A 17,650-nucleotide genomic window follows, 5' to 3' on the forward strand; every position below is an offset into this window, starting at 1 on the left:
TCCCAAATCCCAAAGCAGATAGAATTCAGTGTGGATTATCCCTGAAACCGATCAGCTGGGAAAGGAGAGACAGTAGGAAACGCGCATCTCTGTACTTTACTATACTATGCAGTATATGTTATAGGCTTAAAGTTCGCTACTACGATTTTAATCAATTTCAGAAATAGATTAATCGACCTGATTCACATCGGAATCAAGTAAAAAAAATACTTCCGTTCGCTTCTGAATTAAATAGCATTAATAAGAAGCAGTGATAAGGAACGGGGGGAAGTTTCAGGAAAAAAAATAATCTTTTTTTCATTCACCAAGTGGGCAGCAATATCAGCTACTGCTTTAAATCAATCACAATTCGGCAGATTCTCCAGGAAAACCGGACTCGACACACCGAGGATCATGTTTGCGTTTTGGACCGTCCTCTCCGTGTGCCTGCTGGAAGGAGGTAAGCCATGTCATTAGCCCGCAACAGCCTATCTTTAACCCGCCGCTTTGATCAACGGCGTCGCTTTCCATTTCAGCACCAGTGCGCTATCGCTGGGGTCCGATACAAATTAATAGAATGTGATGCGATGCACTTCCTCACAATGTAGAACGATGCAGGCATCCCATTAGAGCGGGTGCGTGTTTTTAACGGAGTGACGTCACTAGGACTAGAAATCTGACCGCAGCCTATTGGGGAGAGTTTTTGTTACCAGAACACATTCTACAGTATATCAGAGTGAAGAACATATTCCTATTGTTTAGAGAAAGGAAACGGGTAGTTTATAGACCTGTTAAGAAATCGTTTTAAACCCCTATCGGTGGTATCATCGGTGTTACTGCTGCGCTCCTCGTTGTTCTTCGAGTGTATGTCATTCCGATATCTCCCAGTATCTTGATAGGATTCCCGTGAACGTTTCAGTGGTTAGCATGCGCAATAAACGCACACGGATATCGTGATCATAGTTCAAGGACCGTGCTGGGGTACCATAAACTAACCCAGAATGCAGGTAGGTTAAGATTAGGATCCGGGTCCGGTCCGGTCCGGTCAGTGTGTATTATAGCGAGCCGCATTTGGGTCTGGTTTCTACTGCAGTAAAACTGTATTATTATTACAATAGGACATTTTACAGTATGAAATATAATCATTGTAGGATTGCTAGTTTTTTTTTCAATAGACACAGTATATAGAATCCCATAGAATAGCCTATACCGGATGCATTCCGCTAATCCGATTCGCCCTGCCGCTACTTTATAAGTGAAAACGTTTATTAGAGAAAGTGCTTGAGCAGGGAGAGCTTGAGAGCTGAGCCGGTTTTTTATCTGTAAATTAAAACATCCCTTTGATAGCCAGTGAACCATTAATTAGAGTAAATTAAAATGTTAATTTAGAGTACACACGCTTCACTACACACCAAGCCGGAAAGGCGGAGAAGTGCGAGCTAAAAATAAACGAGAAACTTGAAATAACATCCTCTTTGGGAACATTTCCGATTTCAGCGGAAAGTAAATATCCGGAGTTGTTTTTTTTAAATGTTGCGACCCATCTCCTTGAAATTATTTTTTCCTGTTAAATTTTGCAACCGAATAACAACCCTGTTAATGATTGCATGTACGTCCGCGCACAGTAACACCCTGACTTTCAAAAGGGCGAAATAAGAACTTTTACAGAGCTTTTTAAAACCGGATTTGAGTCACTGAGTATATGGCTTTGAATTTATATCAAATGAGTTGTGAATCTACTTGTTCAACCTTTAATAAATATAAGTAGAGTGATTTTGTTACAGAAATCTGACTTTAAGAATGGCTTTGCAACTCAGTTCTTATTTTGACCCTTTTGAAAATCAGGCTGCAAGTCTCTTCTTAACTCATAATTTGTATTGTTAACTGGGCCATGCTGTTTTAATTCTCCCCTGTATTGTTATGATAACTTACTTTAATTGCGTTACCGCACGAGTTTAGTCAAATTACACAAATACAGCTTGTGTTATGAATTTTTTTCAAAGAAAAAAATTATCTGGTACCTAACGGGTTAACTCGGGAGCCCACACATTTAAGCCACTGTTTAAGTGCTTTGCCGCCCTGTGTGACGTCACAAGAGCCTGTTGGGTTTCAGGGCAGCAGGGCCGCATCGTTCAGCGCGGAGCTGGTTTCAGATAGACTCACGGTCGTTGATTGACAGCAGCAGCTGTATGGGAGGGGTGCTGGAACACTTTCCAGATGGTATCCAATGTTCTGCTTTATGTAATCCTGCCAAGACAGATATTCCCAAACCATTTAGTCATTATTATGGTTTGAGGAACGTCACTAAAGTGATACCTCCGCCAGCCCCCCAGTAATTATTTTGTGCAAGCTATCTAATTTTCCAAGCACAGGCCTATGCAGATAGAGCCCATCTCCCACACACCCATTCATACTGTTTTCCAATTGACACCCCTGTTTGTACAGGTTTCTATCATATAAACAAACCTGACAGCCAATTAGGTTTCTGATATTGAAGCTATTGAAGAATCCGTGGCACTTTTTTGTGTTTTTTTTTTTTTATTTCCTTTTTTGCTCCTGCTCTTGTTTCAGTTCTGGACCATAGAGATACAGTTTGTTTGTCTAACTTTTGAGATTAGGGATGGTTTCCAAAGATACCTTAAAACAACATGGAGATTCGTACTGGTTTTCCAGTCAGGCACAAGTAAAGCTATTCTGATTAGAAAGCCAAGCGTTCTGTATGAGTTTAGTCTAAATCCAAACAAAGCGTCTGTCTAAAACAACTCCGGTCAGGACTGAATCAGCCCCCTCTCTCTGTCTAAAACAAATCCAGTCTGGACTGAATCAGCCCCCTCTCTCTGTCTAAAACAAATCCAGTCAGGACTGAATCAGCCCCCTCTCTCTGTCTAAAACAAATCCAGTCTGGACTGAATCAGCCCCCTCTCTCTGTCTAAAACAACTCTAGTCTGGACTCTCAGCCCCCTCTGTCTCTCTCTCTCTCTGTCTCCTAATGTTAGGGCAGCCATTTATCAACGCATTGCTCAGAAAACAGCCCGACTGTGTCTCCATAAGGTCCATGCAGTGCTGGATAATGAAACCACCTGCTAAACTGTCACAGAATCCCCCCCATCCCCTCCTCTCCTGGGACACTGCGGTCACCCCCTCCCCTGTGCACATACATGACTGAATCCTTTACACAGGCTGTAATCTGAGACCCAGCTTCTATATTATTATTATTATTATTAGTTTATTTAGCAGATGCCTTTATCCAAGGCGACTTAGAGAGACTAGGGTGTGTGAACTAAGCATCAGCTGCAGAGTCACTTACAACGTCTCACGAGCACAAGGAGGTTCAGTGACTTGCTTACACAGTGAGTCAGTGAGTGAGCTGGGATTTGAACCCGGGACCCTCCTGGTTAAAAGCCCCTTATCTTAAACCACTGGACCACACAGCCTCCTGTGTCTGTGCTTTTTGTTGAAACAGTGCCACAGTGTTGATTAGACTGAGATCTTGGTGTGTTGTAGGTGGCGTGGCCCTCACCCAGTCAGTGGCACACAGCAGGACTGCAATGTGTTGCATTAGGGGTTGCTGTAGGGTACAATGGCACCGCAGGTATCTCAATACACCAGGGCTTCCCAACCTTGTTCCTCGGGACCCCTTCTGGTTTCATTCCACCTGCTCTCTCAGTTACTTAACTGAAACCCTTAAAGATCCTTTTTTTAATTGTTAATCGGCTCCTAAAAAAGTTGCAGATTTCAAGTAAAAAATGTTATTGCTGGCTTGAAATCTCTAAGTTCATTTTAGTTAAACAATCCCTTTGAGAAAGCGGTCCTGTGTGAAACGAGCAGCTCGTCAGACACAGCCGACCCCTCAGCATTGCGGTTCCTGTTGCTGTCAGCAGGCTTGCTGAGCTGAAGCCAGGGGCGGATGCATTGTGATAACCAGGTCGCTTCTCTGCTTCTCCTGAGCACAGCTTCCTGGCTCACTAGCTTCCTCTTGTTTATCCTTGAACGAGTTTAAAATGAACCCAGGAAGACAAAGACAGGCTTTGTAGAGCCAGAGGGCTGGCCGGCCTCTGCATTGTCTAGTTAGCAAACAGGGAACAATGAAAAAAGGCTCCTTTGTGCTTCCTATCTCCAGACCTCCCTTTACAGTGTGTGCTGTCTGGTGGTGGAGGGTTGAAACAATGGCACAGACCCCAGACCTTATCAGAGCTGATCTTGAAAGGTGGAGGGTAAGAGCAAAGCTGTGTGTGTTTAAGCATGTTGCGATCTCCTGTTAGGGAGCCCTGGGCATTCTTCTCTGGGTTCAATCACTTGAGCAAACATTTCAATCTGATTAGTCTGTCTCCAAGCACACACATAGATATCCTTCAGGTGAAAAACCATAAGAAACTGAGAAACAGTTTTGGTTAAAATCTACTCGTTAGCAGAGTGTAGGACCACCATGGAAAACAGGGACTGATTCAAGTTGACAGGGCTGTTTAAAATCGTTTCATTTGCTCAGGAGGGATGTGTGGTTATGCCTCAATGAATATTGCTTTCTTTTCAAGCCTGTAAGTAGCTTTTAGTTCTGTGTGATGCAGCTGTGGAATGCTGAGTGCCCAGGCGCTCCAGGTCTTTGATTTCCTCATTACAGAAAGTTGGTTCCATGCGGTGAATTCAGATGAAAGCTTGAAATTTATAACAAACAAAAAAAAACAACCCAAAACTCTGAACTCAGAAGCAGCATCAAAACTAATCTGAGGGGAGGAGAGAGAAAGATAGCAAAGCATCTCTGAAAAGTGAGGAAGATGAACAGCAAGCCCGTGTCACTCTGCGCTCTCCTCGGATATTAAGAGGGCGTCTCTGTGCTGGGGGGTGCCAGGGTGTGTGTGCTGAGGGGGGGTGTGGAGAAGTGATTAGGACCGCATTCCTCATACCCTGTATTACAGTCAGCAGCACGAAATCCATTGAAGGAAAGTATCCTTTTACTGTCTGTGTGCCGGGCCACTTGTGTCCATGAAGATCCTAGACACATGAACAAAGTCATGAGTGAACGCGTTGGAGATCTCAATGATATCTTCATTAATGTAGTGAGGTCCTAAACAGATGAACAACATCATGAGTGAACGCGTTGGAGATCTCAATGATCTAGTTTGAAGCACTAAAAAGTCATACCTGTCTCTGCTTTAGAGGTCTCCCTATGCTTTACCATGCTTTCACTGTGCTTTATTACACTTTGCTGTGCTTTTACTAGGGGACACTTGTATAAGGGTTAGTTTAGCCTGGTTTGTTTTTGAATATGCTTTGCAATGCTCACCTGTGCTCTACCATGCTTTCACTGTGCTTCACTGCACTTTGCTGTTCTGTTAAAATGACGTCTTCCAGGTCCACTCCGCGTGTGAGGGAGGGGAGAGAGACACAGAGCTGGAAACCCAATGTTATCCAGCAAGTGAAAGCAGGTTTACCCCTGCTGCTGCAGCTCAAGCAGAGTCAGTGATACTTTGGGAAATCCAAGCAGGAGAGAGGCAGACAGATTACAAGGGTTGAGAGAAAGAGATTGAGACCCACATTACAGAAATCCCACTGTAAACCAGCGACCGAAGCCAGAGGTCAAGATCCCAAACCATGTTGAAATGGTGCGACTACACGCGTCTCTGTTTGTAGTTCATAAAATGCACCGTATTCATTAATAAATAAGTAAACACAGTAATACAAATTAGACACTTCTTGTTGAAAAGTAAAAGGGCATATTTTACACGACAGTTTCGATGTTTGTTGAAGAATACGCTTTACAGGCACATAAAAAAAAAGAAACCAGCCAGATAAACAGTGCCCTGTGAAATGTTAAACATTTGCTTTACTGTGTCTGCGTTGAGGGTAGACAGACGCACACATGGAAATTGTCAGCCGGTTAAACACTGAGAAGGTCAAGGAATGCCAGGGGACAGGGGTGATACAAAAGAGAAGGTCAAAAAGAATAATAAGACATGAAAGAAGGGGCCGGGTGAAGAATGTGAAACCGAACCCGAAACTGAATTCTGTTTGCACAATCCGAGCAGCTGAACTATATCACGGATCCTGTCATCTTTATCCATGGCTGTTTTTACACCTGTGTAAATTTGAGATGAGGGTGGAAGGGGAGGGGAGGGGAGTCGGGGGTCATTAACTCTGCACAGCTCCACAATGCCTAACTCCAGTCTCTAACATCGCAGTTTTAGGTTAAAAGGATAGAGAAATGAAGCCTTTAAAAGGGTGGATACAGATGCCAACAGACAAATTCAAAGAGTTTCCTTTGAATCGTAAAATGATTGCTAAAAAAAAAAAAAACAGGGCTGATATTTTCCAAAAAAAGAAAACTTCTAAATAAATGTAGACCGGTGACTCTTTCAGTGAGTGCTATCTTCCCACCCCTGTGCTTAATTAAAATCCAATAAAGTAGGCTTTTCTATCCTTTGTCCCAGAGTTTACACAGGCAACCTGGAGTTTGCTTTCTAGTTAATCCTCTCTGGTTTAAAACTCAGGGTTAAGCGAGTCTCGGTCAATGGCAGTGGATCTTGATTTCCTTTAAGATCCAGTCCTCCCTCCCTCCCTCCCTCCCTCCACATGGTTTAATCCTCCTCCTTGAGTGTTTCAATCCTCTTACTATCCCTGGGGACGCAGGGTCATGTTAGCGTCCCGGGACCGGGAAACAGGGCCACTTTAATTAAAGATTAAAAAGAGAAGCGAGTTAAGAAGGATGAAAATGAACGTGGGGAGGAAAAGAGGAAAAATGTGCTGTATTGAAACGAGTGGTATTGTACTGCTGCAGATCTCTGCATCTCTGGCTATTGATTTCTCAACCTAGTCTCCTAGTACCCTGCAGTCTCCCACCTGTTGCTTCATGTGTAAGTGCTTCATGCGTGGTGCATCGTGGGACAGGAGGACCATGTTTCAGAGGCATTGAAAAAGACTTCTGGATGAAACATTGTCTGCCACTGAACTGAAATTAAGTTTAGTAATTCTAAAATCACGCTGAAGGCCCAGAATATAATAGCTAGTGCACAGGCGCTGTTGGGATCTGTCCAGTTCTGTCGGGCTGTTTCCTGTCTTGCTACATCTCTGCCCGTTGCTGCAGCACCACACTTCCATTAGAGAAGCAGAGAGCCTTCTCCTGTCAGCCCGAAGATTAAGTGACAAAGTCCAGGGGGGGTCACACAGCCTACCCACTCTCGAGGGCCGGGGTGAGAGGTGAGGGGGTGCGCGGGCACACAATGGAGTGTTTAATGGTCTCTGGACGCACTGGAGAGGCGTGTAATAGGAATGCTGGGGGCCAGGTCAGGGAAACAGCCCCCTGCATTCTTGCAGAAGCCAGCATATGTTTGAGGTCTGGAAGTTAATCGCGGCAAGCGAGGATAGCGGTCGACACCCCAGCCGTTTATTTTGTTAGATTTCGAAATGTCACATTTTTCAATTTTGACAGTTTTTTTAGATTAAGTATATGAGGAAAACTACGAAGCAGCGGTGTGTAATTCAATATGTTAACGTAACATCATTCATCAGGTTTCATTCGACGTTTCTGAATCGAAATGGGTTAATTCTATAGAGGGTGATTCTATGATAAACTGTTATTATAAGGGATATATCTCCATAAGTTACGAATATGTGTTTTAAAAGCATTGGGACTCGGCTGAAGGATACTCAAGAGAAGTGAATGTTTTTTTTGTTTTTTGTTTTCAGTAGTTTCACAGTGGAGATCTGTGGAGGCTGGTGTATATTAACCTCCCTAGGCTGGGATTGCAGTTCATGGGTGAATGCAGCTCAGAGGGGGGGTGGGGTAGCCTCTTCACTAAGGGGGTTCTACCAATGACAGCTCAGACAATGGGGAATAATGCATGAAAGCAGAGGCTGAGAGGATTAAAACCAGGGAAAACAGCTCTTAAAAAGCTGTTAGGGTCTAATTTGAAAAAAAAACGTGAGGAGAAAAGGACTGAGAGAGAGCCTGAGACAGATCTTGAATGCACAAAAAAAAACACATCTCCAAATAGCCCTCTTGACTTCGATTGCAGGTGGCCTCGGTCTTCAATACTTTCAGAAAGACACACAATAAAACAAGAAAACCTGGCCGCTAAATCCCAAGCAGAAGGCATGAGGGATCCGTATTAGCAAGACTACGCTAACCCTCCGATTCAGAGAGGCATGACACAGCCGCGAACGACAGGGGGAGGAAAAAATGAAACGAAACAAAGAGAAGCACTGAACAAAACAACACATCATTCCTCTTGAAACTGAAAACACAGACGCGGACTGAGGGAAAAACACAGGGTTCAACCTTCTAGACAGATATTTAGGGGGCTGCTTCGTTGTGTGGTTATAGTGCCACATATAGTATAGGACCAGGGCCATAGAACTCGGTTAGTTGCTGGATTGCAGCGTGGAAGGCAGTGGGTTCGAGTGTAGCTCAGTGATTAGAGCACTGGACTGCAGTGTGGAAGGCAGTGGGTTCGAGTGTAGCTCAGGTGATTAGAGCACTGGACTGCAGCGTGGAAGGCAGTGGGTTCGAGTGTAGCTCAGTGATTAGAGCACTGGACTGCAGCGTGGAAGGCAGTGGGTTCGAGTGTAGCTCAGTGATTAGAGCACTGGACTGCAGCGTGGAAGGCAGTGGGTTCGAGTGTAGCTCAGTGATTAGAGCACTGGACTGCAGTGTGGAAGGCAGTGGGTTCGAGTGTAGCTCAGGTGATTAGAGCACTGGACTGCAGCGTGGAAGGCAGTGGGTTCGAGTGTAGCTCAGTGATTAGAGCACTGGACTGCAGCGTGGAAGGCAGTGGGTTCGAGTGTAGCTCAGTGATTAGAGCACTGGACTGCAGCGTGGAAGGCAGTGGGTTCGAGTGTAGCTCAGTGATTAGAGCACTGGACTGCAGTGTGGAAGGCAGTGGGTTCGAGTGTAGCTCAGGTGATTAGAGCACTGGACTGCAGTGTGGAAGGCAGTGGGTTCGAGTGTAGCTCAGTGATTAGAGCACTGGACTGCAGCGTGGAAGGCAGTGGGTTCGAGTGTAGCTCAGTGATTAGAGCACTGGACTGCAGCGTGGAAGGCAGTGGGTTCGAGTGTAGCTCAGGTGATTAGAGCACTGGACTGCAGTGTGGAAGGCAGTGGGTTCGAGTGTAGCTCAGGTGATTAGAGCACTGGACTGCAGCGTGGAAGGCAGTGGGTTCGAGTGTAGCTCAGTGATTAGAGCACTGGACTGCAGCGTGGAAGGCAGTGGGTTCGAGTAGCTCAGTGATTAGAGCACTGGACTGCAGTGTGGAAGGCAGTGGGTTCGAGTGTAGCTCAGGTGATTAGATCACTGGACTGCAGTGTGGAAGGCAGTGGGTTTGAGTAGCTCAGTGATTAGAGCACTGGACTGCAGTGTGGAATGCAGTGGGTTTGAGTAGCTCAGTGATTAGAGCACTGGACTGCAGTGTGGAAGGCAGTGGGTTCGAGTGTAGCTCAATGATTAGAGCACTGGACTGCAGTGTGGAAGGCAGTGGGTTCGAGTAGCTCAGTGATTAGAGCACTGGACTGCAGTGTGGAAGGCAGTGGTTTTGAGTAGCTCAGTGGTTAATTGAAGAGCTTGGCTTCTAATCTGGTTTATTCCTTCCTAATTTTCAGCTCATGTGCTGGAAAGGTCTCTTTAGAGTCCTGCAGCATTGAAACGTTTTACCTCCACAATGCAGATGGCTAAGTATAAAGCTCTTTTAATACCCTGCTGTAGCAATCTGCACAGGCTGCATGTCCTTCTGCTTGGCACTGCCTTCACACTGCACTGCCAACTCCATTCCATAGGAGCACTTTGAAACCGCAGGAGAGGGGAGGGTATTCCAACACAGCTTAGCAAAAACACTGGGAAGTTAGCAAGAAACCGAACTGAACCAACCAGCCAACCAGCCAAGCAACCAGCCAAGCAACCAGCCAAGCAACCAGCCAACCTCTCTCTCCTGCAGCTAACTTCCATACAGATCCAGTGGCAGCATTTGCCTTCCAAAGAGGTCCCTAAAGCTGTTTGCTTTGCTTATAGCAATAGAAGGGGGAAAAAGAGGATAATTTGTAAGGAAAAAATAATACATTTAAAAAAATAAATGCATTCCAAAACTGTTTGTGAGCTGAGCCCCAGCCAGGGGGGTCTTCATGTTCTTATTGAGGGTAGATCTCAATCTCTCCACAATCCAGTGTGGAGCGGATCGCACCTTGACTTACAGCTCGGCGGGTCGTGTTCTCGCTCGGCTAGGCGGGGTGGGAGCGTAGAGAGGGGGCTGCCTGGATTAAGCCCCAGCTCCCCAGCTCCCCAGATGAAGTGTATAATTGACTGGAGACAAAAGCCCCTGGCAGACCTCGGAAGCCTGCTTCAATGGGACGCCTCTGAAAGACAGGCCCCATCCCCGGGGGGAAAGGCCGCTATTGAAAAGCTATTAAAGACGCATTTAGCAGGGATTGATTGGGAATGAAGAGGGTGATAAAAGAGAGGGACGGGAGGACAAAGGGAGGCTCTGGGCACCGTATGTTCCTGTTCTTTGCCTGCTTTTCTTCCAGGGCCCCTCGCAGTCTGTTTAAGTGTCTCTCTTGAGGAATAATTCCGCTGGTTTAGTGCCGCCTCAGCGGCCGTTCTTTAAGCAGATGAAGATTTCTGTCTGCGAGGCTCGAAAAAGTGATTCTGATCAAACTGCCAAAAAAAGAAAAAAGCTGTAATGGCAAAAGTGTCCGGAGAGTGTTCTAGTCAAAGCAATAGCCATTCCTTTTCTTTTAGTGATGTTTTTAGTTTAGCACTATCGAGTGGTTATTAGTTATGGATTATAGAGATCTATATAAAAGTTTGAAAGGCAGTATAACTGCGGTGGACAAAAGGTGTACATGATTAAAAATATTATTTATTGCAGGACTTTCCGAACAAAAGCCCTTCTTCAGCTGTGTAGAAAGTAAAGTAAGCCTACATACAGTATATATTCACATAATATATGTATATATTTCCCTATCTACCATCAGAAACATGTCTTTTGTAATAATGCTAGTTGTCTTAAAATGTTCACTCAACACGGCCACTGCCCATATTCTGTTTGCCTCCCAACATGTTTCAATCGAACCTTCTTGTAAGAAGTTTCAGGAGAGCTAAACTGTTTTAATTCTTTCTGTTTCAAGAAGCAGCTGATAAGGCAGGTCCATCTGAATGATGAGTTTAGCGTGCGACTCATACCTGCTGCTGTTGGACAGAGAGGTTCTGGAGCGTCGCTCACTCTGCGGTACGTTTCTCTCCTTCCAGGACGCGCTGCATACTTCTCGCAGGAGCCTCAGGACCAGGTGGTGGTGAGCGGTCAGTCTGTGACACTGCCCTGCGTCATCGTGGGATACCGCGGCATGGTGCAGTGGACCAAGGATGGGCTGGCGCTGGGAGGAGAGAGGGACCTGCCAGGTAAGCAACTTTAAGAAAGTAAAAGCAGGAGAGAAATTAGGGAACTTGAAGGAATTCAATAGGACAGAATCTCATTGTTTTCATTTAATTCTCCTAGTGTTTATACTGGTAGTCTGTTCATGAAAAAGGTATATATTTTTAAAAGTGCTTCCGATCTTCTGTGCTAAAAAGTTACATGGTACTGGCTTGTTATATGAATGTGTTTCCCTCTCCCTCTCTGTCCCCCCCTGCAGGCTGGACCCGGTACTCCATCATGGGGGAGCCCATGTCAGATGAACACAGTCTGCTCATTGACTCTGCTGAGCTGGCGGATGACGCTGTGTACGAGTGCCAGGCCACTCAGGCAGCCCTGCGCTCCCACAGAGCCAGGCTCACTGTGCTGGGTAAGGGAGCTGATGCCCTGCACAGCACACTGCCATTGCAGGAGTATGGGATTGGAGTTAAGGGATGGGTGTGCTAAACAACTGATCCAGGGCAAGGTTCATCGTTCATGGAATTTAAATGCAAACTGTTTTTTTTAGTTGTTTTGCTAGTTCTGTCGACAGTTTGTGGACTATAATGCACAAAGGGTTCAGGTGATGATGTCATACTGTCAGAGAGCCAATGGGGTCCGGCTAACCCGCCCTTGTTGATCCCCCAGTGCCCCCCGAGAACCCCACGGTGGACGACGGGCCGGTGGTGAGGCTGAAAGCACACGCGCCCTACAACCTGACCTGCAGAGCCTCCGGGGCAAAGCCGGCCGCGGAGATCACGTGGTACCGGGAGGGGGAGCTGCAGGAGGCGGTGGTCTACTCCAAGGTAACAATCCGGGCTTCCTTCTGTTCAATATCCAGACACGCCTTCATTCTGAATGAGCCGGGAAGCACAGGTTAACTTAAATAAATCACCGGGGTCAAATAAATAAACCTGGAAGCCCATCAAATCAAAGGAAGCTGAGAAACGCGTTTCTGGTGTTGTTTTTTTTTTTATTCGGACCTCGTGCAGGCATCGGTTTCCTTCGCACGCTGCTTTTCTCTTACAGTCATTTATCAGCGGCTGTCCTGAATCTGTCCCTCTCATTTTCACAATTCTCATCTCCGCTGCAGCCAAGGGAGGCATTTCCTGACACTGTCGTTTATTTAAAAAGGAGTACAAACGCGACCGTCTCTGCTGCGGATGGGATACATCGAGCTGTGAATGTTTGAATATCCCGTGTGATTAATCACGTCATCTAACGCTGTGTGGTTTTTCTCTCCTCAGAGTCTGATGGAAGATGGCAAGCGGGAGCTGTCGTCCAGCATGCTCCTGATCACTCCCGAGGATCAGGACACCGGCCGAGCGTTCACCTGCCACGTCAGCAACCCCGCCGCCCCTGCCGGCAAGCAGACCTCCGTCACGCTCAACGTGCAGCGTGAGTACACAGCCTCGCTGCCCCTGAGTCCCCCCCCGTTTGAGCTCCTACAGAATTCCCAGATTCCACCACCGACATTGTAAATGGGCCGGTCTTTCTTTCCCGAGCTCAGTGTCCTGCTGACCAGTGTCATGCTGATCAGTGTCCTGCTGGTCAGTGTCCTGCTGGTCCATGTCCTGCTGATCAGTGTCCTGCTGATTTTGTTTTTGGTGACCAACTCCCCTCCCTTTTCCTTTCAGACCCCCCGACCGTCACTCTCTCCGTTGAGCCGCAAACCGTCCTGGAAGGAGCCAAGGTTCTCTTCGTCTGCTTTGCTTCGGCCAACCCGGAGATCACCGGCTACAGGTACCGCTCAGGACTGCCTGCCTTGTCATTGCTGGACAATGCAATGGGTTATGGTATGCAATGGAGGCAAAGTAGTACGGAACAAATACAACACAAAACAAAACACCTAAAAAAAGTCTGCGTTTTGGAACTAGCAGGACGGTAGTGCACTTAGCAGCTACAAGGGTTTTGCCCTGACATGGAAAACAACATGCCTTTGCCACTGATCATGAAAACAACATGCCCTTGCCACTGATCACGCTTACAGATCTATTCATTGTTTTGTTCCCCCGACCCAACAAAGTAGTTTGCAAGTTATAAGAGACTCAAGCTTTTATAGAAGAGAATATCTAAGCAAACAACCTACTCTCTCTCTCTCTCAGGTGGGCAAAAGGCGGCGTGCCCATCTCCGAGGCCAATGGAGACAGCCTGGAGGCCACGGTCGACCACACCTACTTCACGGACCCCGTGTCCTGCGAGGTGTCCAACTCCGCGGGCAGCACCAACGTCAGCACCCTGGTGGATGTGCAGTGTAAGCGCTTACTGACTCTCACACTCCCGGGTTATTCGCCAGTTTTTCTACATCATCTAGAATTTTAGGATTGAGACCTAAAAATTAACTATATGAACATAATTTAGATCTTTTATTTAAAATCAAAGAAACTGCAAAATGACATAGCAAAAGTCTACTACCGGAAAGCCATAATAGTAGCACAATAGTATTTCATGTTAGATTTCAAAAATATCTTTCAATTTGTGTCCGTTTTTTGCTTTAAGTATATGGGAAAACTACAAAGCGACGTTATGTAATTCAATATGTTAATGTAACATTATTTAGCAGGTTTCATTCCACTTTATGAAGCAAAATGTGTTAATTCTATATAGAGGGTGATGCTGCAAAACTTTGTCCGTAGCCCCCAAAACTAGATAGGAGTTTGGGTTAGGGTTAGTATTTGGGTTTGGGTTTGGGTTTGGGTTTGGGTTTGGGTTAGTATTTCTTCAGTGTGTTTTTAACTCTGTTCTTTCTATTAATTTGCAGTTGGTCCGAAGCTGATGTCTGAACCCAAGCCCCAGTCTGTGGATGTCGGAATGGACACTGCCTTTACCTGCTCCTGGACAGGGAACCCACCTTTGACCTTAGCCTGGACCAAAGTGGGCTCGAGCGTGGTAAGTGGACCAGCCTTTATTTTCATAATGTGTTCAAGTAATCCCACAGGAATCATGAAGAGACGTGAAATACTAAAAGTGAATCATGACCAATCTCCCAATACAGTTCTCTCCTATCCTCTTCTTTAAAATGTTATTCTCTTAACTTTTTCTTACCTATAAAGAATGTCCTTGTTTGACTCTTTTTTCATTGCCTAAGTTTAGAACTTTAATAGTTAAGGATGAGTTCCCTTAAGCTGAGGGAACACAAAGCCACTATGTGGCTTGGAGCTTGGTTTTTAGTTAACTAGCTCTCATGGCACACCAGGGGAGACTTGGGGGTTTCATACAGCAACCTCAAACTAGGTCTCCCGGTGGTGTCTTGGAACCAGGCTGCAAGCCAGTGTTGCTTCAGCTTTAGAAAAGCAGCAATGATACCTGGCCAGCAGCCCCTGGTCGATCCAGAGAGCTTTACAGTAAATGCTTATCCCATAGGGGCGGCACCTCTCTACCCTCCAATGACACAGCTCCTCTCCTCCTCCAGGTCCTCAGTAATGGGAACACTCTGCAGCTGAAGGCGGTCACTCAGGAGGATGCTGGGAGCTACACCTGCAAAGCCATCGTGCCACGCATCGGAGTGGCTGAGCAGGAGGTCACCCTCACAGTGAACGGTGCGTCCGCAATGCACTTCCTCTCACTCTGTGTGTGTCTGAGCACCGAGGGCTTGAAACAGGGAAGCATTCCAAAAGTAAAAGCACAGCACAGGGTGACAGAGCACAGTGAAAGCACAGTAAAGCATAGGCAAGCATTGTAAAGCACAGAGAGGTCTGGTAAAGCATAGGGAAGCATTGTAAAGCACAGAGAGGTCTGGTAAAGCATAGGGAAGCATTGTAAAGCACAGAGAGGTCTGGTAAAGCATAGGGAAGCATTGTAAAGCACAGAGAGGTATGGTAAAGCACAGGGAAGCATTGTAAAGCACAGAGAGGTCTGGTGGAGCATAGGGAAGCATTGTAAAGCACAGAGAGGTCTAGTAAAGCATAAGGAAGCATTGTAAAGCACAGAGAGGTATGGTAAAGGATAGGGAAGTATTGTAAAGCACAGAGAGGTCTGGTAAAGCATATTTGAAAAATAAATATTAAGAGCGAGAGGAGGCCATTGGTCCCTGGACTGCATCCAGGCTCCCAATGGATAACCCATTCCATACAGCCTCATCTCCACTCTGTGTGAAAATGACCCACCCTGTCCTGAGTCTGTCTCTGATCTCCTCTCATTTCTTTACTCCCACCCCCCTCTTTCTCTCCAGGCCCCCCACTGATCACAGCAGAGCCCACTCAGCACGCAGCCAAGGGAGGCAATGGGAAGCTTGAGTGTTTCATTGACAGCACACCCCTGCCAGACAAGATTGTAAGTATAGTCAAAATGGTCTCAAAAAAGGTGCATGCAGAATCTGTATTTAATCCAACAAAACAAACATGAGTTTTGTGAATTGGGCTCAATATATGTAATCTGCCTGCCTGCACTCTCAGAATGTTAGGTGGTGTATTAGGAGCCAGGGCTGGAAATAAGACTCCTATTGCACAGCAGTTTCACCCATTCCACGTTTTAATAAGAGCTTGATTAGCCCCAGTGTGTCTAGGGAACAAGCTCAGGTGTGTCTTATTATCAAATTCCTAATGAAACCAGGAATGAATCAAACACTGCTATGCAATGGGTCTTATTCCCATCCCTGGGAGCTCAGACTTGCTGTATAATGTTTCTGCTGGTTTGACTGACCCCCACCCCCCCCTTCCTGTCCCTCCCCAGGTCTGGTCGTTCGGTGAGACCACCTTGTCAGGAGGCAGCTCAGGACGCTTCACGGTCACCACCGCCTCGGTGGCCGGGGGAGTGATGTCATCACTGGTCATCACAGAGACGACGGCGCATGACTTCAGCGTTCGCTACAACTGCAGTGCGTGGAACCGCTTCGGAGAGGGAGTGGCACTGCTCACACTCCAGGAGCAAGGTGGGAGGGGCTGCCTGGTCATTATTATTAATATCTGTCAGTTCTGTCTATTCCGGGAAGGGGATTCAATCCAGTCCTTTGGTACAGTGTAACACACTCTTCATCCGGCGTTTGTTTGACTCGTATCCTCCCTGACCCCCGATCTGTACTTTGTTTCCCCGCAGAAGTGCTCCCCCTAATGATCATAGTGGGCGCTGCAGCTGGGGGCGGAGCCGTTCTCCTGACCTGCATCATCGTCATCATCCTGCTGTGCTGCAGGAACTCTGGGAAAGGTGAGGTCAAAGCCTCTGTGCACACTGTAGCGATTACATTCTTAAACGAAGCAGCATTGATTGTTTGTGTGGCAGAAGCAAAGACAGTCCCATTTGGGGTTTTTGTCTACTCTCGTCGCATGCTTGTCACATTAAATCAAAACCACATCAGAAAAACGAATAACCACCTGGTGCAATGTTCTTGCTGTCAGCTACCCTCTTCCCGACAAACAGAGCCACTGTGCAGCGACTGAGCGAGCCTGCCCGTCCGGTTAGTGAACTCTCCCTTCTCTCTCCTCCCAGCCAAGAAGAGCACGCGCCTCTCCAAGAGTGACATCCGAGTGCAGATCGTGCACAGCGACCACAACGTGGCCCGGACCAATGAGGACGAAGAGGAGGACGTGAAGGAGCCAATGGTACGCTGCCTTTTCTGAAACAGTGACATCACAATGAAAAATAGGCCGATCCAGTTGTGTTTAACAGTGCATGTGTGTGTGTAGATGAGCCTTGTGTCCACTGAGTTAGCAATTCAAGAGACATCGTGAGCTCAAATGAACAATGGGCTAATATAAGGGAGGTTACAGTCTTTTATGCATTCATTGCACGGTCATTCTATGTATAATTGTGTAATGTCAAGTTGCCTATGTAGGCTACACTCACAGTGCTGCAATGTCTTGGCCGATTACCATATCTTACCATCGTGGAAGTGGGAATAGATGGTGTAAAGAGTGTCTATTGTCATATGTCTAAATACAGAGCCATTCAACAAGATAAACCTCACACACTCAATGAAAGTGTCTCGTGAAACGTGGCAAGTCCTTAACCCCGCTTGTGTGTGTCTTCAGGCTCCGAACAGCGAATCTCCAGGAACTTCCAGGACAGAGCACAGTGACCTGCTGGAGGAAGAGGAGGACGAGCGGGCAGAGCTGAAGGTAACCAGCCACCCCCCCTTTATCTTCAAAACAGGACCCACCTTCTCATTTTGTAACATCAACGTGGAGTTTATATAAGACTTTCTCTTAGTTGATACCCAAAATGTACAATCACACTGCCAAGAAAGAAAACAACTAATAGATTTTTACTCAAGCTAAATAAAAGATTCATAATTACCATGTACGACCCAAAATTACATAATTACCTTTAATTAAAGAAAAATAATAAATCACAAACATATCTA

The 17,650-nt window shown here is 46.3% G+C and overlaps 1 protein-coding gene across 1 annotated transcript in view; it reads left to right on the forward strand.

Moving 5' to 3' along the window:
• The window catches only part of LOC117971982 (kin of IRRE-like protein 1), a 19,567-nt gene continuing 1,917 nt past the window's right edge, over positions 1–17,650 (forward strand). Inside the window, exons 1-14 of the mRNA XM_059011163.1 lie at positions 1–439; positions 11,211–11,360; positions 11,594–11,743; positions 12,001–12,158; positions 12,600–12,750; positions 12,990–13,095; positions 13,458–13,606; positions 14,114–14,241; positions 14,765–14,891; positions 15,524–15,624; positions 16,024–16,222; positions 16,387–16,494; positions 16,777–16,889; positions 17,319–17,405. Of these exons, the coding sequence (XP_058867146.1) occupies positions 394–439; positions 11,211–11,360; positions 11,594–11,743; positions 12,001–12,158; positions 12,600–12,750; positions 12,990–13,095; positions 13,458–13,606; positions 14,114–14,241; positions 14,765–14,891; positions 15,524–15,624; positions 16,024–16,222; positions 16,387–16,494; positions 16,777–16,889; positions 17,319–17,405 (1,773 nt within the window). The 5' untranslated portion in view covers positions 1–393. The remainder of the gene's footprint in view (positions 440–11,210; positions 11,361–11,593; positions 11,744–12,000; positions 12,159–12,599; positions 12,751–12,989; positions 13,096–13,457; positions 13,607–14,113; positions 14,242–14,764; positions 14,892–15,523; positions 15,625–16,023; positions 16,223–16,386; positions 16,495–16,776; positions 16,890–17,318; positions 17,406–17,650) is intronic.

This window comes from Acipenser ruthenus, chromosome 41, assembly GCF_902713425.1.
Source record: "Acipenser ruthenus chromosome 41, fAciRut3.2 maternal haplotype, whole genome shotgun sequence".
Classification (NCBI taxonomy): domain Eukaryota; kingdom Metazoa; phylum Chordata; class Actinopteri; order Acipenseriformes; family Acipenseridae; genus Acipenser; species Acipenser ruthenus.